Source organism: Phasianus colchicus, chromosome 6, assembly GCF_987193195.1.
Source record: "Phasianus colchicus chromosome 6, bPhaCol1.hap1.1, whole genome shotgun sequence".
In the NCBI taxonomy this organism is placed as follows: domain Eukaryota; kingdom Metazoa; phylum Chordata; class Aves; order Galliformes; family Phasianidae; genus Phasianus; species Phasianus colchicus.
The window spans coordinates 16,847,931-16,869,212 of NC_143441.1; the positions used below are offsets into that span (position 1 = coordinate 16,847,931).

The window sequence follows — 21,282 nt, forward strand, 5'->3', positions numbered from 1 at the left end:
ACCTATTAAACCAACACGAGGCTGAAAGTGACAGTTTCCTGGACAGCATCTTTACCAGTAAGGAGACACGGTGCCACCATCATGAGCCAAAGATAAAATGACAGACAACATATGCATTCCCCAGCAAAGAAAAAGTTTGAGATGCAGCCCTAAGAGGGTAGAGAGATGTGCACTGTCTTTTGGGAAAGGACAGGGGTAATCTCTCTGGATTTCCTGGAACCCAGACAGACTATGAATTCTGACCTCTACATCTCAGCGCTGCCTGAGCTGAAGGCTTGAACTTCCAGAGTCAGACCAGAGAAGATGGCAACCTTTCTCTTGCAACATGATAATGTCAGGCCCCAGTTTGAAGACTGTGGAGCACGTTGCCAATATTGGCTGGACTGTCCTACCACACCCACTGTATAGTCTGGATTTGGTGCCTTCTGACTTTCATCTATTTGGGCCAATGAAACCTCCACTGGTACAGATTTTTACCATTGTGGCACGCAGGCTCTTGTTCCTTACTGGCAAAAATGCATAGTGACTGGTAGTGGCTATGCTGAAAAGCAGTGTTTGATGACTGAGAATTTGCTCTATCAAATAGTGTTATTGAGATCTTTGTATCTGTTGTAGTTTCCATGGAAATAAATAGAAGTTACTTTTGGAGCAACCCACATATTTTCCTGAGAACTACTCAGGGGACGAGAGTTCACAATTTCTTTTTTCCTGCTGTTACAATAATTCCCACAGTCATGAATTGATGCTGAGGGGACTTAGTCCACCAGTAAGAACACAATATCCCTGAAGAGATTCAGGGCCAGGTTGGATGGGGCCCTCGGCAATCTGATCTAGTACTTAATCTAGTGCTCAGCAACCCTGTCTGTGGCAGGGGGGTTGGAACTTGATGATGGAAGGGGGTTCCTTCCAACGCAAACCATTCTATGATTCTATGAGTATCTCATAACATTTTTATCAGCTTTTATGGCAAAGCAAATCTCTTTCAATGCTTACCTATGAATAATTCTCATAATGTGCTCCTACATTCCTTGCATTTGTTTAAGTTTCATTTTATGTTTATATGTATATATTTAACAGATTATAGGTGTACATGTCTGCAAATCTATAAAGATCAACTGTGGAAAAAGTCTGTTGTTTCCTGATGGTGCAGAGAGTCCTGGTGGGACTCTGACATGCGTAAATCCCCCAGGGAGTACTGAAAAACCTGCTGCTTGTCTGCCTGCATCTAAATGTCTATGACATATTGGTGCTGTGTGCCCAGATCATAATAGGAGAAGCTGCTCACAATTCAAACCGTAGTGTAGTAATTGGTATAATATACATACTGTAGTACGGTACAGATGGCATACTACAGTATCTTTTAAAGGGAATGGAAAGAGAAACCAATGATCAACTATCTTGCATTTGTAAATATCAGCTCTAGAATATATGATATAACCAGTACACATATGTACATATTACTTCAATAACTGTATAGCAGCTTCTGGAGAAATAGTATGGGAGCATGAAGTATTTAAAGATTAATAGGTACTTTCAGGCAAAAAGAACTTTAATGCAACGGGCAGGATAGCTTTTCTCATGTGAATGGAATGGATGCTGATGAGTTTTACCTAAGGCAATCCTGTTTCGGGTGTTGTCATACTGCAGTCACAGAGAACAGAACTAAAATGATCAGTTTTGTGCCACATTTTCTTTCCACGATACGTTAGGATAACTTATTATGGCCTCTATGTATGTCATGCACATATCCACTCTGCTTACAGTTCAGTGACACCGATACAGCAGAGTGACCAAATGCTACCTTTGTATATTTTAAGAAAAAGCCTCAGGAGTGAGCCAATATAATTCAGAGATGTCCCAAGATAGAGAGTACTAAGAGAGACAGAAAGCTCACATTGAAACTTAAAACCTAATAAAAACTTCACTCTGTGAATTGTTTCCTAACTGCTCTTTTATCACCTCTTATTTGTTGCCATGTTTGACTGACAAGGAATAGATTTTTTTCTGCTCAAGATACAAAGAGAGTATTTTTCCACTGTGCTGAAACAGTCTAGAAACCATCCCATTTCCTGATAGTATATAAACTCTGAAGAAAAGGGAAAAATAGCTCAGGGCTGAGGAATATAAATAATCTCAGACAACAAAACAATTTTATTGTTTACATGGCCCTGTGCTGCTTACAAAGGAGTATATGGCAAAACAAGACTATTTTGTTGTAAATCCGATGGCACTATTCTATGGCAGCACAGCTGGTAGCCTGCGAGTAACAGAGGAGAATCAAAGCATCGGGGTTTAGCCAGCCTCATAAAATTGAGCAAATCAAATATTATTTTGCCAATTTCTAAGTATTTCACTCATTTCCTGGAATACTTACCACATTTGACATATGCACTCTAACATGTTCTTGGTTACTGCAGGATTTTCCCATTTTCTATACATTTTGACAAAGGTGCTCTAAAAGGAAATGTTGCTCTATCACAGAGCAGTACTAAACATATTTGAGCACAGGAAAGACTAGGAGTGCTTTTGATAAACTGAACAGAGCCGTTAGGCTGCTAATTGGGAAGGAGAAAAAAAAACAGATCTGATTGTTAAGTAGTTTTTTTGATGGTATCAAAATGTGCAGGTTATGGCTTTAAGGGAAAAAATTACTTGAATGAGGAAAATGAGAAGTGGCTCATCCCTTGAACTTACTGTCATCCAGAGTTTCTGAATTCACTTCACAACTTGGGGTGAGGGATTGGAAGGAATGATAATTGGGAAGTCTAAAAAATTGCAGAAGGAACATCTGACGTGAACCGGCACTGACAGAAAGCAGCCTCTGCTATGGGGGAGCACCAGATGAGGACAAACACCATACATGCTTCCTAAAAGGCCCAAATATAGAGAAGCAGAGTAAAAAACACTACCTCCAGCCTGCCAAGCAGTGAGGGGCACGGACCTGTTCCTCATTACCCAGGGCTGGGTAGCTATTTTAAAGTTGGAACGTGGAAGCCAAACTGCAGAGCTGTGACCACAAGGCAGCCAAATCCTTGCTTGGAGCCAAACACTCCAGCATGGAACAGATTTTATTTTTACAGCTATGTTACATTTTCCTTTATTAAGCTGACTTAGATTTATTTTTAAACTTTTTTTTTTGGGCAGGCAACTGCTTTCAGTAACTCTGAAAATAGATCTTTTTGTTGGTACAGTAGACATCTATTAGACTATTAAAATGTGTGGTGGTATGGCTGGAGCTTATAGGCTGAATAAAGGAGCTATTCCTGTGGAATCTAAAGCACTGATAGATGCTCACTTTATAATCAGTCACAGCAGCTCAGGATGCTACTGCCTCTGCATCAGAGGTGACCACTCTGAAGTGGCATCAGGAGAAGGGAGCATGACCATGGATGTCACACTGAAGGCTGTCAGTCAAGCCCAAGGTCACAATGGATGGGTTTTCCTTAGAGGTTTCAAATGAGACCACTTGGCCAGTGCAGGGAACTTCTTAGCTGGCCGGCTGTGATCTGCCAGTGCCTACCTGCCTCATACCAGTGCCAATTGGTAGTGATGGAGGAATGAGGCTTAATTTTCCCAAAAAATATGACAAATTCACGATGTAAGCACTCAAGCGCCTTTCCAAAAGTGAGTCCTCATGCACTATTTGTGGACCCATGCCCCATGATCTCTACCAGGCATCAGCTATGCATCCCGACTAGAGGCTCTGTGGCAGAAAGGTCTGGGGGATCTGCTGAAGACAAACCCACGAGGGATGGTGCAGCAGCACTACAGCATGTTGACAGGATCTCCCTCAAAGTGCATGCTGATGGCTGAGTGGGAGGAAGGCTGAGAAAGCAGGTCAACACGCTAATCGAGCTATCTTCTTGTACCCTGTCTGACTGAACTCTCCCCACCTATTCCTGTTTTACAAAGGTCCTGGAAACAGCAGCAATTCCAGCAGCTCTGTAGCAGGGCAAATACCATTCAAGCTTTTAGAGCTTTTATTGCTTATGTTGAAAAGTCACTCTCCAAAGTGCTATTTCTCATCCTACTGAGGATCAAAGATATGCATTAAATTACACTATTGAATCCTTTTCTGCAAAGGATGACAGAACTGGGATTTTATACTCTCAGCAGTAAGTGCGCAGAGCCTTGCAAACCTTTAGGAAAACAACAAAGAAAAAAAAGAAAAATAATGTGAGAACTACCTCCCATTTCTAGTTCCAGGACCCTCATGGCCGGTAAGGGTGCTAATATTTTTAGCAGAAGATATTTAGGCAACCTAAATCATTCCAAATCACATCGAGAGTTAATGATTGCAATAGAAATGCAAAAATATTGTTATCTGTAACTGCCAACTACACCAATCCTGTGATGAAAACAATTAAGTTTCTGAGAAATATAGAGGCAAAACATAAGGATGACTCATATAAAGAAAGCTTGAAAGTATGTCTCATGTCCCTAGGTGAGATGAGTAAGGATCCCCTAACCCTAGGATGTTGCTCGACTCTGCTTATTTAAGCTTAGATAAATGTAAGACATTGGATGGTCATGTTACTCAGTGTGGGTTAACAAAGTATGAAACCATCTACTAAAGCCTTGACTCATGGCAATACTTGTAAAAATCAGCAGGCATATGTCTAATGGAGGTATTATATTTGAGTACCACAACATGCATTGAAAAGCCTTTTAACATCAGCAGTCTGCTTTTCAGACATGCTGAGTAACTGCAGCTCCTATAAAAATTGATGGGACTCACATGAAAGTAAAGCAGTGGTATCCTTCCAGCTCATTTACTTCTATATGTATGCTTACTATTGAGGACATGCATGCTTCCATCTGAAACTATGTTCACAGCAAATTTTAAATATGACTGAACAAACTGCCTCACACTTTCTGGAGTATTTAAAGGATAACAAGAGACAAGCAGCTTTACACTGCAAACATAACATGTTGCAGCATCTGAGAGCAGAGTCACAACAACTAACATGGCCAGTGGTCATCCCAGTTAAATGGTTACTGCTGTCAGTTTGCTCATTGCCTTTGCCAGAAGTTAATCCTTCCTTCCCAACTTTTCCTTTGTTTCTTCACTATTTTTTTCTTCCTTCCTTTGTTCCTTTCTCCTTTTCTTCCTTTCCTTTCTCAAATTCCCACTGTTACAGTTGGTGTTACAGCTGGAAAGATTATTGTGGTGAAAATGGGAAGAGAAACAAACAGGCAGGGAGGTGCCTGTAAGTGCCCAAATGAGACCACGGGGCCCAGGCTGCACTACAGTGACCAGGGGCAACAGCAACACTGAGGCATCGGGGTCAGTTTTCTTGGTATGGAATGCCAATGGGGCAGTCAAGGGATAACATTCTCAGTGGCACTGGAACTTTTATGTGAAAAAATGGTATGTAACTTGAAGAAAACAATGACAAAAAAGCAAGAGAGAGATTTAGCAGGTTTTGTTCTAATGTCCTAATCAAGGCTTAGCCATGTGTTATTAAGCAGATGCGGTTTGACGTTAGACTGTTCAGACATCAGGGATAATCAGGGCAGCAAAGTTCAAATTTTGCATGTGTGAAAAAGGAGGCCATGCAAAGGAAAAAGTTCCATTGCAGTCTCGTCAGTGTTTCAATTTATTTTCTCTGAAGCATTTGCAAATGAGAATTTTCCATATGACTTGAGAACCTCTGGCAGGGCTGTGATGGGAATGACCAACTGAGAACAGTAAACATGTTAACCCAGCTCATCATCATCAGCTGTCTAAATATAAAAATAATTAATTTGTTTTTGTACTTCAAGCTCTGTAAAAATGCAAATCCACAGGGGCCATCTGCACTTTAAAGCTATTTTGGATTAAGGTAGTGTGGGAATTTATACTCCCCAGGCTACTCTTCCATACTTAATGCACAGTTGACTTTTGCTCCAAGTAAGACAGATTTTCCTGACTTAATACATTTTCAAAGAGGGAGGGTACACACACGGAGTTACTCTGGAACAACTAACTGCCCATGCAGGCAGGCCCTAGCGGCTAACACTGAAGTAAATACGCTCATCACTCAAGCACACAGCCTACAAGCTCTTACTCACACACAGCTTTATGCAGATGAAGGCATATATCAGGTTTCGCAGGGTTGCTCGTGCACATGCCAAAACGTTTGCAGGACTGGGGCCCTGCTTTGAAGGAAGAGAGGTGTGCTGTGCCCCAGAGTACCACCTTAAAGGGAAGTACTAATCCCCAGACTGAATGCTAGTGCATCCCATCATCTCTCCCATCTCTCTGATATCATTCCAGTTGGCTCTCCTGCACTCACAGATAATTCACACATGTTCGATCATACTCTACAGCACCCCTTCCCCCCACAAAAAAAGTCAGCCAGCTGTTACAAAATTCAGACATTTCATTAACACAGTTTACTGCCTGATGGTGCCAAGCAAAATAGAGACAATTAATAACAATCAGGACAGAAGGGACTGAGACAGCTTATGAGTAAAATATTGTATGAGTTGTTTAAAAAGGACAAACTACCTCCTGCCTTGAGTGATAGGAAACAAAGGACGGTGATGTATAACCTCGGAGGAAAGAGACTCTCTCAATGTCTTTTGTAGATGACTGTGTGAATGACAGAAGCGGCAGGAGCAAATACCTCTTTTCATTTGCTCAGCCTGCTGGAGAAGAATAGCAGCGCTTGCCAACGAAGCTGCAGCTGTGCTTCAGCTCAGTTTAATCACCGTGTATGACTGAGGGTTAATTAGCTGCCATTCTCACTGCTATTTGTTGTTCTAATGAAGATTTGCATAAATGTAAGGCTAGGGGGTAACTGATACTTTATTCTTCTCTTCAGAGGGGCTGGGGGTGGAAAACTTACTCATCCCAAGTGTTTGTGTCTGTGGAAGACTCAGTGTTTCCTTTCCATCTGACCTGATCTACTTCTGACTGATGAATGGTGAACAAAGAGTTCAGAGTTGCTCATCAAATTGAGATCCCTGTTGGGCTGCTGCCTTTAAAAAGGGGTAGACCAGTGCGATGAAGAGAGGACTTGGTGATTAGAAAATCACTCCCAGCTGACAGAGAGCAAAATATATGCATATATATGTCTGTGTGTATCTCAGTGATATATAGAGATCATCCATCCATCCATCCATCCATCCATCCATCCATCCATCCATCCATCCATCCATCCATCTATCCATCCATCCGTCTTTTCATTCTTCCTATCCACTTACCTGCCTGCTTATCTACCTACCTATGTTTCAGCTAGATGGTATGATATGCTAATGATAAAATTTCATAAAAACAAGTGGGACAAACCAGAACAGGCTCTAGCATATTAGGCAATACACTGAAAAGTAAAAAGCCTTCTGTTGCACATCACTACAATTTGAAGTTCCTCTTTTTAATGTGAAAAATTATCTAACTTGAGGCAAGTAGTCTCAAAGGAAGGCAAAAATGACTCTGTTGTTCACAGATACTGTCATCAGCTCCTCACAGGAGGGGAACTCATAAGTAAAGAAATTACATTCACTCCTTACCCCTCCCTAGAAATAATGCAAATTTTAACACACAAATTTTAAGACACGGTAACAAAACCTACAACCACTTTGTATTTAAAGAGTGCATTTAAATTGAAAATGACATGTCATAAAATTGCTTTATTTACTACAGTCATGATGATGTTTATGGCTACTAACTGAAAGAAACTGAAGAGTAACTACTGATTTTTACAATGTAAACATGCTACACATGATAATATCTTATGGGTAACAGTTTTCAGTGTTTATCTCAACTACGGGCTCTGTTAGCATTGCTGTTTGACAACATCTGTAAACTGGTCTAAGGGAAAGAAAATGACTGAGAGATCAGAGATAGTAAATTTCCAAGTTTCAAACCACTGGTTGGAACTGGCAAGCTTTCAAGCCACTGATTTGCTTCTATAAACAGGTGAGTACAACTGAATGCACATCTATTTTCAGTTTTTCACTCACAACATAGCTTTGCTATTAACTTCTGAAATGGTTGTATTTTCTAGCAAACAGCTACTGATTTTGCAGCAGTGTCTCAGCAGCTCTTTACCTGGTCTCTAAGACACCTAAGCAAATATCCATTTCCTATCTGTATGTCACCACTCCACCTGATTGCATACAGGCACCTCTGCACAGGTTGGGGTGGGCACTACAAGGAATCTGCCTTCTGTAGAGATATTCAGAGAGCATCCAGCACTCCAGAAGTAAATGTGCCTGAAATGGTACCACAGCGCTCCTCTACAGCTCCTCAACACCTCCAGCTCTCAGCTGCCGTTATTAATGCTACACACAGTAATGAACCCACATGGAAAAAGTGCAGCCAACTGCAATCGAAAGTTGACTTTCACCTTATCTGAAGCTCTGAAATAATTCAGACTTCTGTTATAGCATGTGACTCAGTCTGTGATTATATAAGAATCTCACAGTCCACCCTTTGAAATGCACTTTTTTAGCCTTTTGGCTCGGGAGAAAAGTTTAGAAAAAGGAAACCTAAAGTTTTAAAACTTAGATAGTAATTAATCATAATATAGCAAAACTAAGCATACAATAAAAAAACAAACTCAAAAACAAACTCAAAAACATTAAGATACATAAACAGATCTCTTAATTTTTCTTTCAATGACTCTGTATGAATGTCTATATACTACAAATTTTGAAGGCTGCAATCAGAACCATTCATTGGCAAATTGGTTAAGAGAAAGTGGAAATTACAGACCTAGTGGTCAATTGCAGAAAACAAATCTAAAACAGCTGAGGGAATAGGTTAAGTGCTATGCGAGTTAATATGAATGACAGCTTGCTTTGACTGCTCATACAGCCTGTCCAGGATATTGAATAAACTTCATTTAAATTAATTTTCATTATTTGTAGATTCCGTGTTAGACATCCATCATTGTCGCTACTGTTCATATTCTTTTCAGAGACCATACTATCAGCATATTTAAGTGAAAGCTTTCTTTTTCAATATTTATTAACTCATTCATATTTCTTGGTATTAATGTCCTGGCTGTAATTCACAAATTAGTGCCTACTACAAAGTATTTTCCCCTTATTAAACTTTCTGAATTAATAGATTTTTATTCCCAACTACTAAAAATGCAAGGGATCTTAACACTGTGTTTTCTTTCTTTACTGTGCATCAGTTCTAATGAATTTGAAACAAATTTTGGTCCTTTTTTTTCAGAGCTGAAATAGAGTGCACCAGCCACATCCTAAATGCTGACAGACTATGAACTGCAAATGAATGCAAATGTATGAAAGTGAATTTGTCTTACCCGGGTTGCAGTCTGTGAGGAGGGAACAGATGGAGAGGAGAACTTTAGAAATGGTTAATGCTGGACTCCAGTTGTCTTTTAAAATGTCCAGGCAGATGACGCCTTGGCTGTTAATGTTACAGTGATAGATCCTTGTCCGGAACGTTACCTAGAAAAGACAGCGCGTTGCCTAAGTGCAGTGGTGTACAAGCCAATAGTTACATGATTATTAAGCAATAAAAAAATTGCACAAGAGACCATTCTGCTTTGTGGTTGAAATGTCAGTATTCTGTCGGTTCCCCTGCGGTGCTCAGGGTGAAGAGTTAGAAGAGAGTGGATTGGGAGAAAGTGTTTTCAGTCTGGTTTTAGTTCTCACTGCTCTCTTCTGTTAGTAATTGACAATAAATTATATTAAACTCCTCGAGTCTGTTTGGTCATGACAGTAATTGTTGAGCAATCTCCCTGCCCTTATCTCAACCTTTGAGCCCTTCCTCATCTCATTTTCTCCTCTTCCTTTAAGTAGAGGGAGTGAGAGAGCAGTTATGGTGAAGTCCAACTGCCCGTCAGGGTTGTTCTTGGCACCACTTGACAAGCTTAATTCAAGTTGGGCCTTGGCTTTCCTGACCCCATTCCTACACAGCCTAGCAGCTTCCTTGTACTTTTCCCATGGTATCTGTCCCTGTTTCCACTTTTCAGTACATAGCTGGAATAAAGTTTCTGCTTAATTACTTTTCCTGAAAAAAGTGCTTTTCTATGCTTCCATGAATAAAAATTTGAGCAGTAACTGGGTACACTGCATAATTATATGTACGTGGTCTCATCAAATGTGAGGGAAACCCACTGAGTCCATTGCATAGATTAAATTATACTTTCAAATTATTTCAAGATAAGGGTCAGTTGGAGCTTGTGACCTGCTTAGGAGAATGCCATCAATTTGAGCACATACTTTAATGTGCAACTGTTTTGTTGTCATTTTAGAGGACAGACAAGTTGCCACACATTCTATTTAAAGCAGCCAAGAAGGAACACTGTGAATCTGACAGGACTCAGAGAGCCACTTGGATGAATGGAGGTAGTTCTCATTTTATGTAAGCTGTTCAACTCCACTGCCATCTTAGGCTATTGGATTAATGTAGTCAGGATTACATATGTTTATAGTTGGAATGCTATTCTTCACAAATACTTTGATCTATTTTTTTTTCACTACATTTTAAACTCATGATACTGAGGAAGGCACCCACTCGCATGATAGGGATTGCTGCTTATCATTGACAAACAGGTCATCCACTCACCAAACATGTCAGTGCACTTGAAAATGACTACACAAATATACAGTGGCATTTTTACAACAGAAAAAATATTGAAGTTTTCAGCATCTCAAAAGACGCTGTATGAATGATGACTGTAACACATAGGGAAATGTGGATAGGGGGTGGGAGATGATGCTGCCCACAGGTGCTGTAAAGCTTGCCATGGCTGGCAATGGCAAGTGTTGCCCAGGCCTCTTTGGCCATGGAGGAGAGACAACCCAGAAAAAGGAAATCCAAGTGTCAGATTCTGAATTGGCCCACAAATTTCCATGTCCTGTGGCAAACTGGGATATACCTGCTCTCTGCCTGCCTCCCCACCTAGGCTGTTTTGTGGAGGGATGCTGAGGGATGCTGGAGTTGGTGCAAGAAGAGGTGACTGCCCCGTGTAACTCCTCAGCTGCTGAGGAATCCTGCAGGAAAACCATCATCTTCTTTCACCTTGCTAGCTCTGGCCTGGTGGTAGTTATACAGTCCTAAATCTGTTGAAAAGGACAAACTGAGCAGCCCCATCCCATTTTCATATGCCAAAGAAGCAAAAGTAAGATGCAGGATAGCTGAGATAACATATTGCTTTCCTCATCCAGACATTGCCTCAAATTGCATCTAATGTGGGAAACGCTGACGTGTAGCTTTCTGGATGCTGTGTAGTTTGCCATATACATTTTAAAGTTATGCAAGGTCATCTCTGTTATGTATGTAGCGAGAAGTCAAGTGATAACATCATTCCAGGTTAGCTCCATTTTCTTTAATATGGCCATATTTTAACCTTTGATGCCACTTAAATGGTTCCTATAAAGGATGCATTCTAATTCCATTTACCCCCTAATGAAAACACCTAAACAATCCCATTCAGAGACTCAAGGGAGCGTGTGGGTGTATAGTAGGAGTTATTCTCAGACAATTGAATGGTAGAGGAGCAATTTATCTTTTTTTGAAAGGTAAGTGCTCTCTGTGGATTTACTCTCTTTGGTTCTGCAGTTTTTAGAGGATATCTCATTTTTTTTTGAATAAAAGTTCAGGTCAGAGAAATGTGAATTATGGGAAATAATGAAAAATAGAGCTATCTTCTGAAAATTGTAAAAGTACTATAAAGAAGCTTTTGAAGGGTAATGATAAGGAATTTATATTCAGTTATGGAAGAAAATAACAACAAACTCATCTGTTTACCTACTGGTGAATGCCAAAACCATCTGAGTATTGTAAAACAGAATTATACAAATATAAAAAAATACAAAAAACAACCCTGTGTATAGACTCTAGGAAGAAAATGAGGTTATTTTTCTAAAGGAGGGAGAGAAAATGATTACAGAGAAAAAAAGTACATGTAAAGCTATGACTAGCTTTTCACTGAATATAAGTTTTAGGACAGAAGGATGTTTACAAAACTGAGGAAGGGCAAAGTAAAATGGAATGCAGTTGAGTGACTGGAGACAACTGATTGCATGCAAGACAAATTACTCCTGGATTTCAGAGTAATTTTGATCACTGGTTTTCCAACATGATCTAGTCTCAGAATCCCTCACTACCTCAGTTTTGCACCTAATGTTCATATATTAGGGTCTAAATCCAAGAAGCCATCATGCCACCTGCAGCCATGAGGGTGACCAGCTTAACCTTTAGTGAGACTCAGAGGGAGGCATAGTAAAAGCACTGCAGCTCTGAAAGGGACGATTCCACAAACACACCTCATGCACTTTCAACCACACTGAATCTGTAGTTCCACATTGTATCTAGAGGAAGAAATGGTCCTCCATTTTTGTGTATCAGCAAATAAGGAATTACAACGTGCACTCAGGAACTGCATTATTTAGCCTGTTTGGATTCAACTCCTATCCCCTGTTCTTCATTCCTCTCACTGAAGCTGAGCGACTGAGCAGGGGAAGATTCAGAGTCCACAGGAGAATAAATGGAAACAAAACTCTTTTGCTCGGCCAACACTCAAATCAGGATTGAGATCCCAGGGCTCTCATTCCTGCAGTTTTACAAAATTTCCTTTCAAGCTCTTTCATTTCTTACAAGGGTGCAATCCTGCAGTCCTTCTCTAGATGAAACTTCTGTCTTTTTCTAATATTCCCCAGGAGTTCTGTTTTAATAAAACTGTAGTGGCACTACCTGAAGTGGAAGAAGTTGTACTGCATACAGAAAAGGTTATATATATATTAAAAAATACGATGCCCTTTATGATGATGTTCGTGGAGCTCAGGAGGGAGTAAGAATTCTCGTGTCGGTTTGTCAGAGTTTATGAGCAATAGATTTGTCTGTTCAAACAGAAAGAATAATAAAAAACAAGAACAGGCCTACACTCTTTAGTCATTTTAGAAAAACACTGTAAAGCAACCTAAGTGAACGTTAGTTACAGCTATGAGGAACACAATATCCATGTAATAACCTTTGTATTAATTAGCATCCTTAAATTTCTGACTGGGTGCACTTCATTTTATCTGTGCCAAGCACTGAGGCTGCCTTTCTATGACAGGATGATCCATCTCTGCTTTGCAGCTACAGATTAGTAGCATGCACACAAGCAATTGTTGGGATACTTAATGGATTATCACATCAAGTGCATAATAAATGACTGACCTCATGATGCTCACTGTTTAAAGGGCGAGGTTTAAATATACGCCAAGAGATGAACTTCAGACAGTTCTTACAAAACTTTAGTTGGCAAAAAATAGCCACGGTTTAATACATCAAAGGAAAACATATGCAATCATCTCTAGCAGGAAATATTAACTCATAATTACTTTTGTTTGACCTACAGAAAAGTCTGATATGCAAACTATTCTTCGTTTGCTGCAACAAAATGCATTGTGTGAGACACAGCAAAGAAGTGATCATGATTTAAAAGGCATGTAATAGTATTCATATGAGGGAATTTTTAGCATTTTTGAAAATGAAACAGTATGCAATGTGAGTAATTATTCATTATATTCACGGTAATTATGAAGCTGAGTAACTACTCACCCCATCTCAGGAAAAAATATCAATATGAATAAGCACAGCAATGCTAAATGTGTGCTCTATAGAAATATACTTAGTTTACACAAACATAATAGCAGAAAACATGAAGGGGGATTTACATAATCTCTGATGTACCCAAGAGGGCAAGTAAAAAAATTTCCTAAACTGAACAGCTTTCTGTAAGCAAAAGAACAGCGTGAGAGAAAAAAAGAAATGGAAAATTGTCCAGGTTAGAGAGGTTCAGAATTGAAACAGTATTGTAAGACACAAAATGTCAAAAGCATTATCTGACAAAGTCAGTGTGAGTTTTATTAAAATGATTTTCGTTTAATCAGTATAATCTTTACTATATTTAGTAACTACATATGGAAATTCAGTAATAAAGTCTGTTTATAGGCAGCAACACTTTTAAGGACTTACTGCCTTTTAATTTTTACAAAGCAAATCCTCCCTTACATAGAATAAAACACATAGGCTGTATTGTCCCAGACACACTTTCTCCCTGAGCTCCCCAAGTGCTCCTTTCCCTCAGAACTGACTTGATTCTGCACCTTTACAGTTTGTTCGTCTTCTTTAGTAAAAATATAGATAAAACTCCCTTTCACATCTGTATACGTGCATCTCAACGCATAAAAAAGGACAAGAAAGAGCAATGATGTAAGATGTACTTTCAGCTCACAAGCAGATTTTATGCAATAGTGAGAACATGTGCAATGTGACACGATTACATAGCTCCCAAAGTATCCAATAGCCATCCCAGGTCCCCTTTTGAAAGTGAGTTTGACAGGCAACATGCAAACCATTGCTGTGAGGTAGAAGACAAACCCACAAAATATCTCTGCAGGTACCTGGTATACTGAGCATTTGTAGGAAATAGGAAGAAATTATGAACTTTCTAAGATTTGGGGAGGGAAAAAATCATAGAATGGCTTGGGTTGGAAGGGACTCCAAGGATCATCAAGTTCCAGCCCCCCTGGCACAGGCAGGGCCACCAGCCTCCAGAAAGAAGGAAGATCTTTGTTGGTTAGAGTGATTTTCATCAAGACTAAACAAGTAAGAATAAAGCAGTGATATAAATTAATATATTTAAGAGAGAAATTCATTCATGAGAAGAAATGGCAATTCAACTTGGCAGGTAGTAGAAGAATTCTCAGATATCTGAATTCAAAGAAAATCTTGGAGATATACATGGTATTGTTCTATCAAATGTCTTTTGCATTTATTGGTAATAAAATATAGTTGTGGATCTCTCCTGCCTAAAGTGTTTCTGCCTTCCATGTCTCCATGATGCTGTCATTTGGGGACGCACTGAAGTTTCTGAAGGAGCCAGCTGAGTTGACCCACACTGAGCTGAACGCTGTGTACTGCCCTACAGGCACAGCATTGCCTGCAGACACACAGCCTGTGGCATACAGGGAGCATTCCAGCAAGTGGTGGTGAGGCACGTGGTATCAGGGATAACAGTGACAGGAAACTATTGTATTGAAAGGGTGGTCATGCCACCGGGAGGGCGACAGAAGGCAGACTGAAGCCCTGCCTCCAACAGAGCTGAAGATGTGGTACACGGTGGTGATCAGACAGACTGGATTTAAGGTGACTGTGAGTTTGGGAGGCTCACATGTAAACTGGGTTAATGGAGACAAACGTAAGTGAAAGTATGGGTCTGCCAAGTAAGCTTCGTTTGAGCAATTTAGGCTAGCAATATCAAGGAATGCTTATTTTTTCTCATCTTGCAAGCAAGCAAAAGTGTCCTTAACAACCAATCACTTACACGCTAAGTGTGATAAAGTAGAGTAAAGCTGAGAATAAAAGGAAGTGCCCATTGTACACGACACTGAATTTATGAAATTGGTACAAAGATTGTACCACAGCAGAAGGATTCCAAATAATGATATTTTGTGCTTAGAGATTAGAGTTGTATGGCAATTACATGTAACAAACTGAAGAGATGTTTAATATTGCCATTAAGATCAGACTCTACACACACTGTATATTGTATTTACAAAGGGAAAAGACTTCCCATGCAGTCTCAGAGTTAATTTAAAACAGCTAAGCTTTCAAATGCTGAGAACAATTTTTCAGTCATTTGATAGACATATGAGATTTACAGGGAGGAAATGGAGTTTTCTGTTATTTTAATTTTGATTTAGAGGTGATTTAGCATACTGCAGCTTTCAAGTCCTGTGAACCATTTTTCAGTCAACTGAGATTAAAGTCCCTAGCAAGATTAATTGTAGAGTTGGGATTAAGAGATTTTATAAATCACTCAAATTAAAAAATAAAGCTAGCAGAGTACTAGGATAATGATAGATATATCCATATTGTATCAGCTACTGCTAAATTGAATTGACACTGTAATAGACTGAACACAGTCAAATATCTGTGTAGAAGTTATTAATGAAGATTATTCTCGATGTAAATGCAGACACCACTGCAGTGACAACTCCTGCAGGGAGTGTGCTCTTGTGGAGTGCTCGTTGTTCTGCAAACACCTGTATGAAAGACTAAGCAAAGATTTCCTGGTCTGGCAGGACAGTATGCAGGATGACAGAATTATCACCCTTCCTTCAATAATTCTAGCTCCTATAACATTGCATTGTTAATTTGCCACGATGGTTAAACTGTAGAAGACTTCAGGTCAAAAAGTTTGTATACTTATATATAATTGGCTAAATCCAATTGTATGAGCTTTAACAACTGCCAAGTCCTGAACTTCAGTCACAAAAACCCTGTACTGCTACAGGCTTGAAGCAGAACGGCTGGGAAGCTGCATGGAGGAGAAGGTTCTGGGCATGTTAGTTGGCAGCTGGCCGAATGTGAGCCAGCAGTGTACCCAGGTGGCCAAGAAAGCTATAGGCATCCTGGCTTGTATCAGAAATAGTGTTGTCAGCAGGAGCAGGGAGGTGACCATCCCTTTGAACTCAGCACTGGTGAAGCCACACCTTGAGTACTGTGTTCAGTTCTGGGCCCCTTCCAAAAAAGACATTGAGGCCCTGGAGTGTGTCCAGAGAAGGGCAACAAAGCTGTGAGTGGACTGGAGCTCAAGGCTTATAGGGAGCGGCTGAGGGAGCTGGGATTGTTCAGTCTGGAGGAGGCTCAAGGAAGACCTGATCACTGTATACAGCTGCCTGAAGATAGTTTGTGGTGAAGTCGGGGTCAGCTTCTTCTCCCAGGTAACAGTGATAGGACTAGAGGGAATGAACTCAAGTTCTAACAGGGGAGGTTCAGGCTGGATATTAGGAAAAAAATTCGTAGAAAAAGTGGAGAGGCTGCTCAGGGAAGTGGTAGACTGGAAGTCCCTGGCAGTGTTCAGGAATCACGTAGAGACATGGTTCAGTGGGCATTAAGGTATGATGCATTGGACTAGATGGTATTAGAGATCTTTACCAACCTTAATGATACTGTTATTCTATTTTACTGATTTATGAAGTCTGCTCCAAAAGTAATCCCTCCTATTTTATTATGCTAGTGACCAATGTCAGAGGCAGATGTTGCTGGTATGGCAGTAGAGACTGAACCTTCTCAATAATATTCCAGTATATGTATATATGTTGTTGCCATGTGACAGATGGCAGCAGAGGGGCACTCTGACAAAATGGTGTCTGACGTGGAAGTGCAGATGAAGCAAAGGGGTGGAATTGAATTCCTCCATGCAAAAAAAAAAAAAAGAAAAAAGAAAAAAAAAAAGAAAAAAAAAAAAAAGGCACCCAATGACATTCATTGACACTTCCCGAACATTTCTGGAGACCAAAGAGTGGATGTGAGTACAGTGAGGTGGTGCATAGTGCATTTCAGCAGTGGTGACAGTGACGGTGGGTCATCACTGCTGGTGCAGATTTTTATGGGCATATATAATGAGGGCTCTTGTTCATAGCTGGTGAAAATGCATGGCTAATAGTGATGACTATGTTGTAAAAATAGTGTCTTGTAGCTGAGAATTTGCTCTATCTAATAGTGTTATTGAGTTCTTTCTATCTGTTGTAGTTTCCATGAAAATAAATGGGAGGCATTACTTTCAGAGAGACCTACCTACACCCACAGATATACATCCACCTATTTATACAAGCTGTATATCCCATCCAAAACCCTGGAGAGGGAGAGACGAAACAAGAGAGAGAGCTTTCCTCTGTAAAAGTCAAGGAGAGAACTGTCTGAATCCATTAAGGAGGAAAGGAAGATAGCAGGAAAAAAAAATCTCAAAGATATTTTCACAAGGGCTGAGAGGTCATTAAAGCATGGGAGAAATGCAAGGTTATTTCTTCGGCAAGCCATCTAAGCACTTTTCTTCATTTCTTTAAGTGGCTTCTCTGAATAGGCTGCAGCTTTCTTGATTCTAGAACTTGCTGCACTATGAGGCAGACATCTCATTTTGGGGCTGAAGTGAAGTCTCTTCACCTTATGACCAAGACTGAAATCTCACTAGCATTTGGCCTTTGGCAGAGATCACGTATATATTGTTCAGCATTTCGTAAACCCATTGTGAGACTTGGGGCACTGCTGTAAGTTTGGGGTGGTTCTGCAGGTTGCCCACTTCTTGGTTTGTTCAGCTTATTTCCATGGAGTTACTGAAACTTCCTTGCAGTGGAGGCCAACCAGGATTTGTAATTGATTAGGGCATCCCAGAAAGCCAAAGCTAATTTGTCCATTTGCAGATGAGTTGTTCTAAAAATCTCATTCTCTGGTTACACAGAGAAATCGAAGTTAGTCTGGGATGGCAAATTGAAGCAAAATGCCACGAGTCCTCAAGGCAAACAGAGCTGAAGTTTGGCTCAGAAAGCTGGGAGTCCAGTTTCAAGGCATGAGACCAAGCTGAAAGATGGAAATAGACTGACTTCAAAGGGGAAAAATAAAAATCATGAGAGCAAATTATGCTCTGACCTACCACGTGGTATCTTCTAGTTTGTTGAAAAGAAAAACTTACTTTGATATTATGGTTATGGCCCAGCTTTAGAGAGATACTGACATAACAAGTGTCACTTCACAGGCAGATAGAAGGAAAACTGTAGGGGAAAGACTGAAGGGAAGCCTGATGGTGGTGATGTTTGCATGTACAAAACCACAAACATAAAATGAGGCACAAAGTGCAAGGAATCGAGATAAAGGTGAAAAAACTGACGAAAGCAGGTTAGCTATCTGGAAAAACAAATGAAAGTGACTTTGTACATTCCCCTCATTCTCAAAAAACAGTTTGAAGCATCTTTTCTTCATGTGCAAATGTGCCCTCAGATTTTTAATTTTAATCTGTGTTTTCCCATATGAAGCAGAATTGATCAATATGGTCAGAATAAGCATTAAATCTGTTTATGAAAGGAATTTGGATCCTCTAGAAAATATGAAGATCCTTATATAATACAAAACAAAAAAAGGTTACATCATTAAAAAAAAAAATTAAAATAATAAAAAATAAAGTATATTGATCCAGAATTTACTTTCAATATATTAATTTATTTTCTTAATTTAGAAATTATTTTTCGCTTCCCAGCATGCATCTACAAAATGCACATGCATGATAACAGTATGCGACATCTCAAAATAGATTTGGAAAAGGGCTTGTAAAAACCTTTCTGTAGATTTTAATACACTTTGGATTAGGCCCTTTAATAACAATAACTATGTGACACAGGCATTTGCCTTGGAACCTCAAGCTGGATCAAGTAATCACATCTGGGAAATACAGTTTCTGTTTCTTCCCTGGTCTTCTGTGGTCACATTTTTAGTAGATCAGTTTTGACAGTACTCATTTAAATGTTTCCTTAGTTCATGGTAAAAGAGGGATGAAAGTGGCCCACAGAAATCTCAGGAGGAATGTATGAATTCAATCATAGCAAGAAACATGAATTAATCCCTTTCTGCCATGTACTGACATGGAGGTAACCTTGCCAACAGTTAGGGATACATTTTATGTCCTTCTCAGTATGTTTCACAGTTATGTATTTTCACTCTACTTTTCTTTTCTTTCTTTTTCTTTCTTTTTTTCTTTTTTAAACTTTTTTGAGCTGTGAAGAGTGGGATATACTTTAAAAAATTCTAGGATTATTTATTCACATAACCTTAAGAACAATGATTTTAACGAGAGTCCCAAATATCACAAATCTCGTGGTGAAGCAGAAGAGTTGCCAGCACAGTGACACGGATAGCACTGTACAGTGATGCCTTATGTTATGTTCCACATAACCAGCTTCTTTAGCTAGAAGTAAGTGTTTTGAGAACATATTTAGATACCATTTCCTAGTGATATTGACTGACAGCAGCTACCTTATGACTGTCATAGTCATCTTTCCACACTGCTTTATTCAAGGGACTTCCCAGACTATTTAACCTGTGAATCAATTTCACAGGATCTGAAAAAAATGTGTAATGAAGTAGCAACAGTTTACGATTTCTTACAGTGGGACTGAAAATAGGGTTTATTTATGACAGTGGCTCAAGTGAATAGAATAAGAATCTATGTGTACAAAATACACTAGTGAAATATTAGTTCTATCTGACACTCTAGTCCCCTGTGCACATGTACTCATTACTTTCTTATAGATAACAATTTCTCTCACCATAAATACTGCCCTTTTAGTAATACAATATGCTATCTTGTCTTTTATCAAGCAGTACATTTTCATATGATTTATATGCACACATTTTTCACAATGACAATTGACTTCAAGATAAAGACAGACAAAAAATGTATTAAAAAGCAGAGTAAGAACCACCACTTCGCTTGATGTTTCATTAATAAGCAATGTACACCTGCATTATTCGTGTCTGAAAATAAAACACTTGCCAAACACAACTGAGGGTGGACTGAAAAAGTCTTTGTCTCATGGGGAAACAAAACTGGACAATTACATTCTATTTTAAAAGGATGCTGTTGTACACCTTGCCTAAAACAGATTCAACAAAAAGAAGGAGAAAATACAACCCTGCAACCTGCTTTCCAGATATAATTCTTTAGGTATCAGGTTTGGATCATTGTGAGAACTTCTTCTTCTGCTTTATACTCAAGAAATACATTCAGTGGATATGCCAATACCCACTAAACAAATACACTCAATAAATAAATAGAAGGAAAGTAAGGAGAAGAGAGCATTGCCTGAGTTCAGTGTTCCATGCTTTAATTGACTAACAGAAACCTCCAGTTATAAAGTTTCAATGTTTTTTTTCATTGCACAATCACAATTATTTAAATCAGAAAATCTATGGTCAACATAGATTACAACTCCTGTATATTTGTCTGTGACCTCAAAGTTTCCCTAAACTGGAACACTACAAATGGGAAACAAACTTAGGTCATCTCTATCTGCTACAGCATGTGGTTTTGTCCCATCTTTAGGCCACTGATTGGGAAAGTGCAGTTTGAAGATGACAAGTATTTTGAACTCATCTCTTACTCTTTTTTTAACACTTTTTTCCTGATAATAATTTAAACTACTATAAACATTACTATCGCTGCATTAAAATTTTATTTTAAATTGCTCCTCTCTAAATATATTACAGCAACCAAATAGGGATCAACTTATCTTTCACTGCAATCTCATCTGTTATAGGCAAACGTGGTATCTCAAACCTTTCACATCTGTGTCAAAAACAGGGAAGCATTTTTGCTTCCACAACTCTTACGGGGGCCTGTTCCAAAACCTCACTGTCTACACTTGGAAAGTGGAAAATTAACTTACTTTCACTTTGTTTCATAATACACAGGCCCATCAATTTATTTAATTCTATTAACAGCCTTGCTGGGTAAATTTTAAAGTTTCTCCTTATGCTAGTGAAAATGG

General features: G+C 39.3%; 1 protein-coding gene across 2 annotated transcripts in view; it reads right to left on the minus strand.

Annotated features, from left to right (window-relative positions):
• Nucleotides 1-21,282, minus strand: part of LOC116227103 (ubiquitin-conjugating enzyme E2 E2) — a 208,310-nt gene that overhangs the window by 16,830 nt on the left and 170,198 nt on the right. For both annotated transcript variants that reach the window (XM_090142578.1, XM_031590219.2), the window contains exon 5: nt 9,264-9,411. In XM_090142578.1, the coding sequence (XP_089998704.1) occupies nt 9,264-9,411 (148 nt within the window). The remainder of the gene's footprint in view (nt 1-9,263; nt 9,412-21,282) is intronic.